We start from the raw sequence: 12,763 nt of genomic DNA on the forward strand, positions 1-12,763 counted from the left end.
TTGAGCTCTGTCTTGCCTTTTTCAAGGATCCCTCTCCAGCCCTTCTGTCATTCTCCAGCCCGACAGCTCAAGCTGTTTGTTTTCAAATGCCCTTGAGATGTCCACCCACCAGCTCCAGCTGAGCCTCCCTCTTCGGAAGCTTTTGTGCACTGGATTTCGTCCTCCATGGAGAAAAGCTTCTGGCTCTTTTGAACGGAGGCGAGCTGGCTGGTGGGACACTGGGCTGCAAAGGAAGGAACGGGGATAAGAGTTCAAGCCGTTCCTCTCCCGCCTTGTGTTATCCTTCCTACTCTGCCAGGACCTTGATCTCCCTTCATGCATGCATTACTTAATGCTACTGTAAAACACAGTTGTTGCCAAAACCACTGCCTTTTCCCCTATTCTCTTGCAAGCTGTACTGTTATCAGCTCTGGGTTGGCTCCTTGGCTGAGCCTTCTGGGCAGTCATTCCAGTTTAACTTCCTAGAGCACAGATTCGGTGCACTCAGCAGAAATGGCAGTCATTTCCCCACTTGCCTGGCAAGGCTCAGCCTTGGCAGTTTCCTGGTGTCATCCCCAGTCGTGGCTGGTTTGGAGGTAGTTTTCCATCGTCTCCTGGCAAATGCTGTGACAGAAAGTGTGTCTGCTCCCTTTGCTCCGTCTAGAGTAAGCTGTTAGGGCTTGGGAGGTCAAGTCTGGTTATGTGAGGTCCCTGGAGAAGGAACTTCACCATCAGCAGGGATTTGGTACCTGGCTCATTCTTAGGAGCTGATTCAGCTGCAAGAATTGAGAAGTAGTGTTGGATTGAAACTCCTGAAAGTCAGTTGTTGAGTGCTCTTTGACTGTGCAGTCGGAAGGTGCCAAGACCATAGGTGATTATTCGTTACTTGGAAACCAACCTTACGAGGTGCTGGATGCTTGTTTCTTTGGTGTTTGGAAAGGGATGCTGGAAATGGGACAGCACGGATGGACGCAGGTCCCTCCTGCGGGATGCTGGGGTCTGTTCATGTGCAGAACATGTGGACAATGACAGTGGCAGTCCTGTGAATAAAATGAGAAGGCACTGTTCACTGCGGCCCTTGATTTTTAACTGAGGCAGAGCTGACATTGATTGTCATCAACCATGAAGTCAATTAATGAATGTTGCGCAGCTTCAAGTCCTGATTTCAGTGGATGTGAGTGAGTTTTGGAGTTTGGAGCCTGTCTGCTGAGTTTAAGGATGGGCGAGGTGGTGTGGTGGGTTCAGGACACCCGTGTTCGGCGGTTTAAGACTGTTGCTCTTGGATGTGTCAGCTGGTGCACTGGTGACAAGCTGATACTTCCCTCAGATTCAACTGTCCGCTGTGTAGAACTGTTGCTGCTCTTCTCAATGGATGTTTGGGGCTCCCCTGGATTCATGCCTCAAAGTCCTGCATGTGTAATGATTGTGTGGATCAGGTCTTCTGAGAAAGGTGTTCATATACGCCATGGAAACACCAGTTCCAGCTAAGAAATACCAAAGCAGGGAACCTGTGGCTGGGAAGGCTACTTACAATGAGTCCCCTTTTGTGTGGAACCCTCTGTCCATCACATTACGGGTGGGGAAACCGAGGCACAGAGCCATCACTTGTTCAGGGACCTTCATGGGGCCAGCAGCAGCGTGGGGGCACACCCTGCCGTGGTGCCCTGAGCCTCAGCAGCAGCTGTTGGCTGCTGACCACTTTGCTTTGGCTGCCTGCTGTCCACATGGGTGCTGTGCCGAGCACAGGAGTGGCAGGTTGATTTGAAACCCACTGTGGTTCCGAGAGCAGCTTTTACCCACCCGAGCGGTAAGGAAAGCTGAACGCTTTGCCATTCTCTCTAACCGAGCCAACGCCTCCTCTGCCTGTCTTTGTCCTTGCAGGGGCTGTGTCATTGGACCGACTTTTCATTTCGACGTCCCTGCCCTCCACTTCGGTGATGTCTCCTTTGGTGAGTGTGCCCTGGGCTTGGGCCATGGGTTGAGAGCTCTGTGAATTACCAAAATGGAGCACTTTAACATAAGATCATCTGTCACTTGTGTTCCTCCATAGCAGCCTTCAGGGTGTTAAAGCCAGGGCTGCTGGTTGCTTAGGCGGTCTTGTGCCATCGTGAGATCAAATAGGACCGAAGGAATAGAAAGTCAGTAATTTCTGGTGTCCTCATAGTCTGTTCAGCCCCCATCTCCCAATCCTTGGCAGCAGAATGACTGTGAAAGTCCTTGTCCCAGAAGGGCCCAGGGGACGGGACTGCAGCAGAAGGGAGTTTAAGCCACATACTGGCCTGTAGCCGCTCTGGGTAAATGTTCCTGTTGCAAGGCAAGGATACCATTTACCTGCCTGACTTTTAGTGTGAGATGTTAATTAACGCTGTGGGGGCCCCTCGTCATCACCCACCAGGTCACATGCCCAAGCAGTAGCTCTGAATCAGGCACTGATGTCCTCGGACCATGGGCTCCTCCTTCCCCACCACAAGCCCAGCTCTGCTGACAGAGCCGGGGGCTGAGCATCCAGAGCGTCTCCGTTGAATCGCAGATTCTGGTTCTCCATCTCAGTCTCACAAAAGGCTTTTTACTGAGATGATCTGCAGTTTAAATGTGAAATCAATTGTGGATTGATTGAAGGGCCATTATCATTCTGTGCCCAGGATGCCTCTGTGTTTTCAAGCTGTTCATGGACTTTTTAAGAAGACTCATTACCTTTCCTGAGCTGCTTCTCCCCTCCCTCCATCACCACTCTGCCACTTCTTTTTTTCTTTTGAATAAAACAACAAGAAACACGCCAGGCAGAAATGTGGTTATGTAATAGGAGATTCATCCTCCTTAATCTCATTTCATTAATAAGACCTTTTCAGCTGAAGGCAGCTATTGTATTTTTGCTTCTTTTAACTGTGCTGCTGACTGTTGACCTGCATCTGGCGACTTTGGTCTCGTTTGGGACTGTGAACTCTGTGTTTGTCCTTTTTGTGCCCCTCCTGCCTCCCTGCTGGAGTAACTGCTGGAGGTGGGCAGTGGGCACTGGTGTTGGACATGGAGAAACTCCCTGCTGTGGCTGCAGTTGGTTTTCCTCCCCGTCTGTATTCAAACGACGCTTGGTAAGCAGGCCACGGGAGATGTCTCCTTCTCACAGAGCTGGCCAGCCAAGCCAGATGTCCACGCCAGAGCAGGTCTCTGCAGAACACCCCACCAGGTGTGGTTGTGTCGCTGGTTTTCCATGAGGGAAGGCGAGTATCACAGCTAAAGTGATGTCGAGCTTTGCGGGCCAGTGTGCAGTGTGGAAGCCATGTCCCATTCGTTAGGGAAGGTGGAACGTGGCTCCTGCTGATTTCTGAGCAAGCATCAGGTTTGCCTCCAGTGCGGTGGGTTGGGAGTTGTCATGTGCTCAGGCTGGTAGCCCCAGACAGGAGATGCCTTAAGGATCCTGCCTAGAGAAACTGCGTTAGAGTGCTTTGCATCACGCTGTCGTTCCCAATTTCATCCTTCCTTTCTTTTACTGTAGCTTCTCCTCGATGACTTTATATACTGAAAACTGTAGGAGTGTTTGCAGAGTTCACAGGGCATTTTACGGGTTGAATTTTTAGAATAAATGGTCTGTCTGGATGGACACTTGTAAGTGAGAACTAATTGGTGCTGATTTGGGGGCGGGTGAGAGAGCTCCTCACAGTTAGAGAGAGAGAAACTTGTGGTGTTCAGCATCGCTAAGAGTGGGCGTTTCCAAGGAAGCAATCTCTGTCATCAGCGTAAAAGGGAACTTAAGTGACAATTAATTCCTTGCGTAGCTTCTCAGTTAGCTGTACTTCAGATTGAAAAGAGCTAAACTCCAAACCCAGTTTTATCATAACAGGCTATTCACACCAGGAATCACAGGACAGTTGGTGCATAAATTCATATTCGTGTCATTTTCCCAGGCTTTCCTCACACCTTGTCGTGTCGCCTCACTAACACCTCCTTGGTGCCCCTGACCTTCAACCTTCGCATTCCTGGGGACGGCTTGGGAGAGCCCAGTGTCAGCAGTTCTGTTCAGATGTCAGACAACACTCGCCTACTCCGGAGAAAGGGAGCCCAACCTCGCCTCAGGCCAACCGAATTTACCATAAAGCCCCGCAGAGGGACCATCTGCCCCCTGGGATTCCTGGATATCCAGGTATGGGAAGAGTCCGGCCATACGTGCTCGGCAGGTGGAGCTGGAGCTTCTCTGAGGGATGAGAGGGCTTTAGCACCGCTAGCGTTGAGCATAACGCGGGTAAGATACCTGCACTAGTGTTAGGCTTTTGTTAGCTGCGTTACCCCGGGGCTTTTCTGAAGGACCACTGCTTTGTTTCCAAAATTGTAAGCTGAAGATCATGTACCATATGGTCAAGGACAGAAGCCATTCATATGTTTTTGAGAGCTGCTTTGAGCAGTTTCTTTGATTTAAAGTGGGCAGAGGAAGGATGAGGACAGAAGGTGGCTGTTAAAAAGAGAGATGTCATTGTATGAAGCAGTTTGCTTTTCTTCCCGGTCTTATTTCTCCTCTCCTGGTGAGCAGAATGAGTTGTATTCACTGCGGTGATCTCCAGTGGGGACTGGAGAAGCTCTGGCAGCCATGAACTGCACAGCACCTGCTGGGCTGCATTTTGCCCTCAGCTTCCCAGTGTAAAGCTGAATGTTGAAGTCAACAGATTGCCTCTGGATTTGTGCTGTTGTAGTTGAGATTAAAAATTAGTCCCTTAATTTTAATACAGTGGTGAGTAGAGCATTAATCTAATCGTGTTTACGTATGCCCTGGTAAGTGCAAGGTGTATTTAACAAAGCAGATTTGTCAGAAGGCTTTTGTTACTCCCAGCAACTGTGCTCTGTACATGGACCAGCAGAAGAGTTAGGGCAAAATCCTCCCTTTCCTGCCCGTGGAACGAGAACCGGAGGACAGCACACGTGGACGATGGCTTTTGGGAGTGATGAAGTGTTTGATGCTCTTCTCTTCCCCCAGGTCACCCTGTGTTCCAACACTGTGAAGAGCTACAAGCTGGCACTGGTGGTGGACGTGTGCGGTGTTGGCAAGGCGGTGTCGGCGCTGCTCCTCACAGCCAGGTATCGGCGCTTTCCTTGCAGCTCGTCGTCTCTCCTCGTGCATCCAGCACCACGCTGCCTTGCACGTGGTTTGCTGGCTGCATCTCCAAATGACAAGTGTTGCTTAATGAGCTAGTTCTGCCCAGCTAGGTGTGAGACCGGCAGTGTTCTGAAAGCAGCACCTGTGCTCCACAGACAGGCATGGCCCTGAGCCTTTTTCTAAGGGGAACAGTAATTATATTCATTATGGGCCTGTTTTTTGGTGCTTGAGGTGTAATAAATTTCCAAAGGGCCATCATTCCTCCTTCCTGCAAGTGGTGGACTTGTGCTGGATTGCAACCAAACTACAACATTCATTTGGGCCGCAGTGAGCAGCCTGCTGAGAGCTGGTGTCTGGGTCAGTTAACGAAGGTGCATGCGAATGGGAAAGGGGCTTATGGCAGGACTGGTGAGGGAAAGCTCAAAGCACGATCTTATGAAGGGGAAAATAGTCCTTGATGTGGAAGGTGAGCTCAGGTTTCTCTGCTTCCCTCTGGTTCTTTTGAGCATTAATGTTCTCAGACTGAAGCCAAAAGTTGTTCTTGCTGCAGCCAGGTTCAATGCTGTTGTGCTGCAGTGGGTGTCGGTTTGATTACAAGAGGGGTGAGTTCACTGTGCTGTTCCCTCTCCCAGGCAGAGTCACCCAGTCAGTGCCTGGGCTGCAGTTTTGTAAAACAAGTGCAAATGGGGACAGACAGTGCATGGAGCCGTGGGGGTGCAGGAACTGGGAGAGGGTGATCCCCCACTGCCTAAGGCAGGGGGTGGCTTGTGCCCTCCATCGCTGGGGCAAAGGGCTGAGTTCTCAGGCAGGGCAACAGCGGTGTGGGAGAGGAGGGAGTCGTTTTCACTGAGACACTGGATGGAGTCTTGTGCTCTTTGAGCTTTGGTGAGCGCTGGTCCTCGGTGGGAAGGCTCCCCCAGAGCTCACGCCTTGCTGGGACTGTTGGGAGGGTCCTTGCCAGCCTCCTGGGGCAAAGAGCGGGCAGAGCTGATCAGGCAGCTCTGGGACAGGGCACTGTGTGTTACCTGGGCACTTGGCGAGGCTGAGTCCCAGGGCTTTGCCCCACCTTTACAGGAGGTGGTTGAGTCAGAAGAAGTTAAAGGCGATTTATCGCTGTAGGGGTATTAAGTGTCTATTTGACAAATGTGTTATGCTCTATTTCACACTACTTGGGGAGTAAACGACCTCTACATTCAGTATCTCTAATTCCCTTTTGGTCATCTCTTCGCCTAGATGCATGGTTCCTCCGCTGCGAGTGCTCAACCCCGTCGTGATGTTTGGACGGTGCTTTCTAAAATTCCCTTATCAGCAGATGCTGACCCTTGTGAACGACAGCGATCTTCCAGGCTGCTACAGAGTTCTCCCTCAGGTTTGGCATTGCATCCGCCTCCTGCCCTCAGATGTTATCAAGGGGTTTATCAGGGAAAAAAAGGGTTTTGGATAAGACCTTGCTGGTTTATATTCAAACCTAAAGGTTGCTGAGAAGAGGAAGCTACCTGAATATAAACTTCAGGAAGCAGTTTAAACTCTTTAGGAAGCAGTTTATATTCTAGTCTTTGGGATGCTTTCATGCAGGAGAACGTAGAGGGTTGTGAAAAGCTGCTGCAAGGAGGCTGCCAGCACAGGAGTGGGTGTTTGTGGGTGCAGCAGCTTTTGGCCCCCCTGAGGATGCTAAGCCCATACAAGTCTTGCATCTTGCTTTGTACCTTTCTGCTTTCTCCTGGGGATTTTTGAAAATGTGTGTGAATTGCCATTGTGTAGATGTTGAGGAGTTCAAAGTTTCCTCAAAGGTCACTCCTGTGTGTTGCATTTGACTCTGTCCCTTACAGGAACACAAGGAGGACGCTGCTGTGTGGTACTCCAGCCCTGTGCCGTGGGGGATTGTCCAGCCTCGCGGCTCGGTGGAGGTCCCATTGACCCTGGAGGCCCAGGTGACGGGAGAGCAGGACACTGTTGCTCATGTTGCAGTGTTTGGGAGTGAAGGATCCCCTCTGGTGAGTTCCAGGGGACGTGGGCCTTTGTGCGACTCATCTTGGTGAGGTGTGAAGCGTAAGGCAGGGTTGCTAATTCCGGGGATCCTTCCCGGGAAAACAAGAACTTGTAACATATGCTGGTGTGGACAAGGAAAGAAGGGGTTTGTGACATACGCAACAGCTAATGCCGGCGAAACAAAGGGCTTCACTCCACAGTCAGAACTGAGTATAACTGCTCAGCAGGGATTCTTTATTCGCAGCGCTGGGGATCGCTCCACCATGAGTGCCACGCTTACTAACAAAACTCTCTGACTAATATACACAAAAAGCATACATATGCACCAGGTTTCCTAGAAAAGACAGTCTTACGCTAATGGGTTCTCAGAATTCATTTACATAGTCTGAGCGTGCGTAGTAAAAATAGAGTGAGGGTCTTCTCCCCGCCTTGGTGGTCCACATCGTCTTCCTCACACTGTCTGCTAGCTGAACTTCAGGTTTCCCATGTCCGTACATGGTCATGGAGTGACCTCATCCCTCCTTCGGCTCCCGTTTGTTTTGAGGGGGTTGGTTTAAACCGGCTTCCAGTCGCTTTTCTTGACACTGGCGTCTTCTCAGGCGCTTGTCTTGCATTTTTAGGTCCCTGTTATCAGGGATGTACTCAGGGAGTTTGCCAGACTGTGCAAGGCCTGTTTTATCTCCACTAGGCAAGGAGTTACAGGTTTCAAGATGTTTTACAAGTGGGTAAGATGTCAGAGGGTAGGTAGGAAAAGAGTATAAATGAAATTATATACATTGCAGTAAAATATGGGAAAAATAAAAGCTAGTGAAACACAATCGATGGTTAATGTTAAAACTAAACGTCCTACTTTACTGGTTTCTATACATTAACAAGGTCAGGAGGTCTTGTAATTTCAAGTATACTTGCAGCCACTTCCCTTCACCTAGAGAAGAGGAAGGATGTATCATCCCAGGTGGTAATCTAAGTGTCTGACACAGCATTTAATTACGGTAGGTCAGACGGGATAAGAAGGCCAGTCTGAAGCCCAGAACAACCCCTGGGTCTCGTACTCTGCTGTGCTATTAGATGAACAGCACTGGTGCTTCGTTAGGCCTTTTTGTTCAGAGCACGCAGGGACGTCCCTGAATCCTGCTAAAGCAAGCGCTGTGTGAGAGGCCATGCTGAAAGTCAGGCCCATCACGTCTGAGAAACATCCATCATATCTCTTTGCCAAGAGCCCCAGCCAAAGACTCGTGAGTCTCCACACCGCTTGCACCTGGAGCACAGAGACTTTTTTTTCTACTAAGTTTGGAAATGGATGAGGCAAAGCATTCCTGGACTAAAGCCTTCTGAAAGATGATGTTCACATTCAGGCATACACAACAGCAGCAATGACAACAAAATGTAGGCAAGAGAATGTTGTCTGTAGTGTCCTGGCTTCATCTAGCTGAAATCGAGAACAAATATAGTTAATTAAACTTTAATTTAAAATGATATCAACTTTTGAAGCAGCTGTTTTAAAACGTCTTCTCGTCTCTCTGGGCATGAAAGAGGATGTCAGAGGGTTCCTGGGAACCTTAAGCTTTCTGTAACAGAAAGAAAGGCTGACATTTTGAAAGTTGTTACAGGGATTTAAACTTTTAATAAAACAAGTGGAAATGATGCTGCTAGATCTCCTGAATGCCTCCTGAATGTTTTTAATGATGTGAGGAGGTGGTTTAGCCAAGGGATCCACATTCCTCCTCCAATAGTCTGTGCCAGTTCTGCAAGAACAGAATTTTTGGGTCTCAGAGTGTCAAAAGAAAACAATACTGCTTGAATGATGTAATTAATAATTAATGCCCATTATCCACATAATACCAGGAATACACGTCTGTGCAAATCAGAGGCAACTGACTTGTGTGATCTCTACTCTAAAGGGCCTGCTTTGCTTCTGACTTGTGCTGGCGTTCACAGGTGTAGCTTTGGGACTAAAGTCCCTGTCCAAGTGTGCTGTGCAGCAGCAGAAGTCAGGGAGGGTGGTCTGGGGCAAGACTGAGCAGTAAAAGGAGTGGGAGCAGGCACAAGGTAGAGGAGGGAGAGTTAACAGTGTGGAGGAGGTGTGAAAAAGCAAGCACGGAAAACAGGGTTTCTTTATCCCCTGATAACGGGAGCTTGTGGCTTTCAGATGGGATCAGTCCAGATCCCACACTTGCTCCAGGCCTTCTGTTTCGGTTTTACAACACTGAAAAAACTTCAAAGAGCCATAATTATCCCCCAGCCTAGGAGTACCCTTAAGAGCTGTCTAATCATTTTAAACTTTCTCTGTTGTTTTTTTTGATCTTTCCTACCCTCTTTCTGGAGCAGAAAATCCATTTAGTGAGCACTGGAGAAGGACCAGTTGTCTACGTGCATCCAAGTAAGATAAATTTTGGCAGTATCCAAGTTATACAAGATGCTTCCCGAACTCTCCACCTCTCCAATCAGAGTGTCATCCCTGCATCCTTCAGGGCAAAGATGGTAAGTATCTGTGGGGCTATTTTCTAACAAAAATGACTGACAAGCAACCTGTGACTTGATTTTTATACGCAACATTTGCATATCACTGTATGATTGAGAAAGCAACGTATTCCATCCCAGTGCAGCAAGAGGAGCCTGGCTCTGGGGGCAGTTTTAGCTGGGGGACCCCTCAGTAAAACAGAGAATTTGCATAGATGTTTGAGCAGAAATGAGTCTGGATCATTTTTGCAAGTTCTCCCTTTATTTTGTGGAAGGTATTTATCTCTAAGAGTCATGTGTTTGGAGCTCTGAGACCAAGAGAACGCTGTGGCCCTTTGCTCCTGAAAGGGCATGGGTTTCCGCACGGTTTCCCTGTTAGATCTGCATTTGCTTTCTGTCGAACTGCTGTTAATGATAGAGACTAGGGCGTGAGGTCTGTCCTCAAACTGCTCTCAGTGAGGTGAGTTTCGCACCTACTGGGGGTCAAACCAGCTGGGTTGTTGCACAAGAATGTACGTGTAAGGGTCGTGTACCTATGGTGGACTCCGTCGCATTGCAGAGCACCTCTGGAGACTGGCTGCAGAAAAAGGCTCTTTAATTCATGGAGGCTGCGTAGTGTGAGAAGCTGCGTAGCCAAGGGAGGTTGGGTTGCTCCCTGGCAGGGGGAGCAGGGCTGATGCAGCCAGGACAGGCTCGTGTGCTGAGGCTGGGTGGGGTGTGCTCCCCACTGGAGGGGGGATCTGTGAGGGGCTTGAAAACGGGTTCAGAGGAGGTTTGTTCTTCTCCATGCTAGGTGGGTCAGACTTCTGGGGCTGGTTAGCCCAGACCTGGCACTGTGGACTTGGTGTTGTGGATGGAGCATCAGGCAGTGTGTGAGAGTACAGGGTCAGCCCCTGGGCCAAGGAGGGGGCTGAATTTCCCTCATGCTGCTTTTCCAGCTGTTTGGGGGATAAATGTAACCTCAAAGCGGGGGATTCCCAGGGCAGCTTGCTTTGATTCCACAATGAAAACCTGCTTTCCATCTCTGCAGAGAGCAAGCCACCTGGGGTGGGTGGTACTGGTGTATGAATGATGGGGTTTGCGTGCTCATACCAGGCACTGACCCGCAGAGCTGCTCAGGCACTGCTGTCCCGGTCCCTCCCTCCCCAGGCAGCTTGCGGTGTACCCGGGGGGCTCACAGGGTATATCGGCCTCTGCATTGCCTCATATCTTTAGTCCTTCCTTTTCCTGCACCCCACAAGAGACCAGGGTCCGTGGTTTCCATGCTAAGTTAGTGTTTGGCTTGTCTTACAGGCTGACAAATGCTCGCGCTGGAGGATTGAACCCAGTGAAGGAGTGATTCCCCCCGAGACAGAGGTGTCTGTGGCTGTCATAGCGAACTTGGATAACACGGAGAAATTCAAGGACGAGGTGAACCTGTTCATAGAGAACAGCCACACCTACGTTATCCCCGTCCAGGCTGTTGGCATTGGCACCACGATTGTCACCGACAAACCCTTTGCGCCGGAGCTCAACTTGGGACCCCACTTCAGGTAGGGGATCTCTCAGCGTCCGCTTCTGCCGTGGGCTCAGCAAGAAGGAGTTTTGCTGTAGTCCTTCAGGCTAGTTGTTCTTTAGCGCTCAAGGTCCTGGCTCTGTTCTCCTGAAGCCACAGGGCTTCCTTTAGAAACCTTCTATGGCCATTTCAAAGTTGTTAGATACCCTCAAAAGCCACCAAAATAGAAACCAGCTGTTAAATTGTCACTGACTTGTCTTTAGCTATAATACATATATTTCCTCACTTTTTCAAATAAAAATTTGGAGGAAAACAGAGCAGGTCCTGGAAGCCTCTGGGTGGAAAATGCTACATTACAAGTATAAACATATTTCCCTTTGCGATAATGTTGCTTGTTTTTCCCTTCACTATGGAGTATCATCTCGCAACAGTGGAAAACCTTGGTGGTAGCTTGTTAGCAGGTCCTTGACTAAATTAATGGTGCTGTTTTGTTTGCCCTCTGCCCGCAGTCCTGGAGGAGCAGCAGAATTTCTTTGCCCCGTACCATCCCTCAGTTTGCTCGCCTTCCCCGTCTCCCCTGCCAGGCTGCTCTTTATTAGACGCAGTCGCTCTTTCCTCGTTTCTCCCACCGGCTTTCCTCGGTGTCACCGCCGCAGCGGCAGCCTGAGGCGCGGGCAGGCGAGGGTGGCTGCAGGACCAGCTCTGAAAGGGAGAGGAGGAGAAGTCCACTGAGTTTGGGCGGGATAAATGGAAAGTGTTATTTAAAGAGCTTAGCTCAAAGGAGGGGATTCACTGGTCCTAAGGCCTGTGTCTGAAACCAGGCATGTTCCTGTAAATGGGAGAAAAATAAGCCTTTTCAAAGTGCTGCCTGCCTTGTGTGGGAGACCTCTTGGGACAGGAAGAATAGTCTTCTCGAGGTGCCTGTTCCTTTCCCTGGCTGCAGAGAGGGTCCACGGTGGTCCAATACCTAAATTTTGGGGTAGAAAGAGCAGGTTGATCCTACTCTTAGGATAGACTTTGGGGGTTTAAATATGCATGCACAAGCCACACACATAAGCAGGGACATTGCAGGGAGGTTGACGCTTGTCCAGCGTGTCCTGTGCTCTGTGCAGCCACAAATTGGCTACCCAACGGAGCGGACAATGTCAGTGTGATTTGTGTCATCGTCCTCTGCCCCCCTTCACGTCTTGGTCTGCAGACTCTGGAGTTGTTGCCATTGCTGCCGGCTGCAGAGCTGCCGCCAGGTGAGCTGAGATGGGACCCAGGTAACATCTCAGATGAGTTGGGCTTTCCCAGAGCCACAAATTCTGCATCCACCCAGAGCTTCTCCAGGCTTTCATCTGTGCTGTCCGCCACATAAACCATTTCACACTAAGCTTGTACGCATCATGTTTTGACAGTCTGTTTCAAAGACTGGTTAGTTCTACACTCTCAGGTCTGTATTTAGCTGCTTGTGGCAGACATGCATTTTGTAAGCCGTGTATTCTGTCCTTTTCAAAAAACCAGTAACTGTTCCAGGAACAATTCATGTCCTGGTCATGCTCAGGTTTATAGAGGGTAAAATAATTACTCCAGACTAGCCTGCAGTTAGTGTTTCTTTACATGAAGAAATCAATTTCCATTGAATATTCATCTTGGTTTATATCTAGCTCTCGTTATTCATCTCTCGTTGTTGCTCTGTCCCCTCAGCAGCCAGACCTGGTCTTGTTGCCATGTTTGTATTGGGGAAACTTCTGTTGATCCTATGTTCTCACAGT

The 12,763-nt window shown here is 49.5% G+C and overlaps 1 protein-coding gene across 1 annotated transcript in view; it reads left to right on the plus strand.

Annotated features, from left to right (window-relative positions):
- LOC141915927 (hydrocephalus-inducing protein homolog) overlaps nt 1-12,763 on the plus strand; it is a 100,157-nt gene that overhangs the window by 46,223 nt on the left and 41,171 nt on the right. The window contains 7 exon segments of the mRNA XM_074807862.1: nt 1,861-1,928; nt 3,882-4,117; nt 4,943-5,043; nt 6,296-6,431; nt 6,892-7,056; nt 9,380-9,532; nt 10,805-11,043. Of these exon segments, the coding sequence (XP_074663963.1) occupies nt 1,861-1,928; nt 3,882-4,117; nt 4,943-5,043; nt 6,296-6,431; nt 6,892-7,056; nt 9,380-9,532; nt 10,805-11,043 (1,098 nt within the window).

The sequence above is a fragment of the Strix aluco genome, chromosome 27 (genome assembly GCF_031877795.1).
Source record: "Strix aluco isolate bStrAlu1 chromosome 27, bStrAlu1.hap1, whole genome shotgun sequence".
Lineage (NCBI taxonomy): Eukaryota > Metazoa > Chordata > Aves > Strigiformes > Strigidae > Strix > Strix aluco.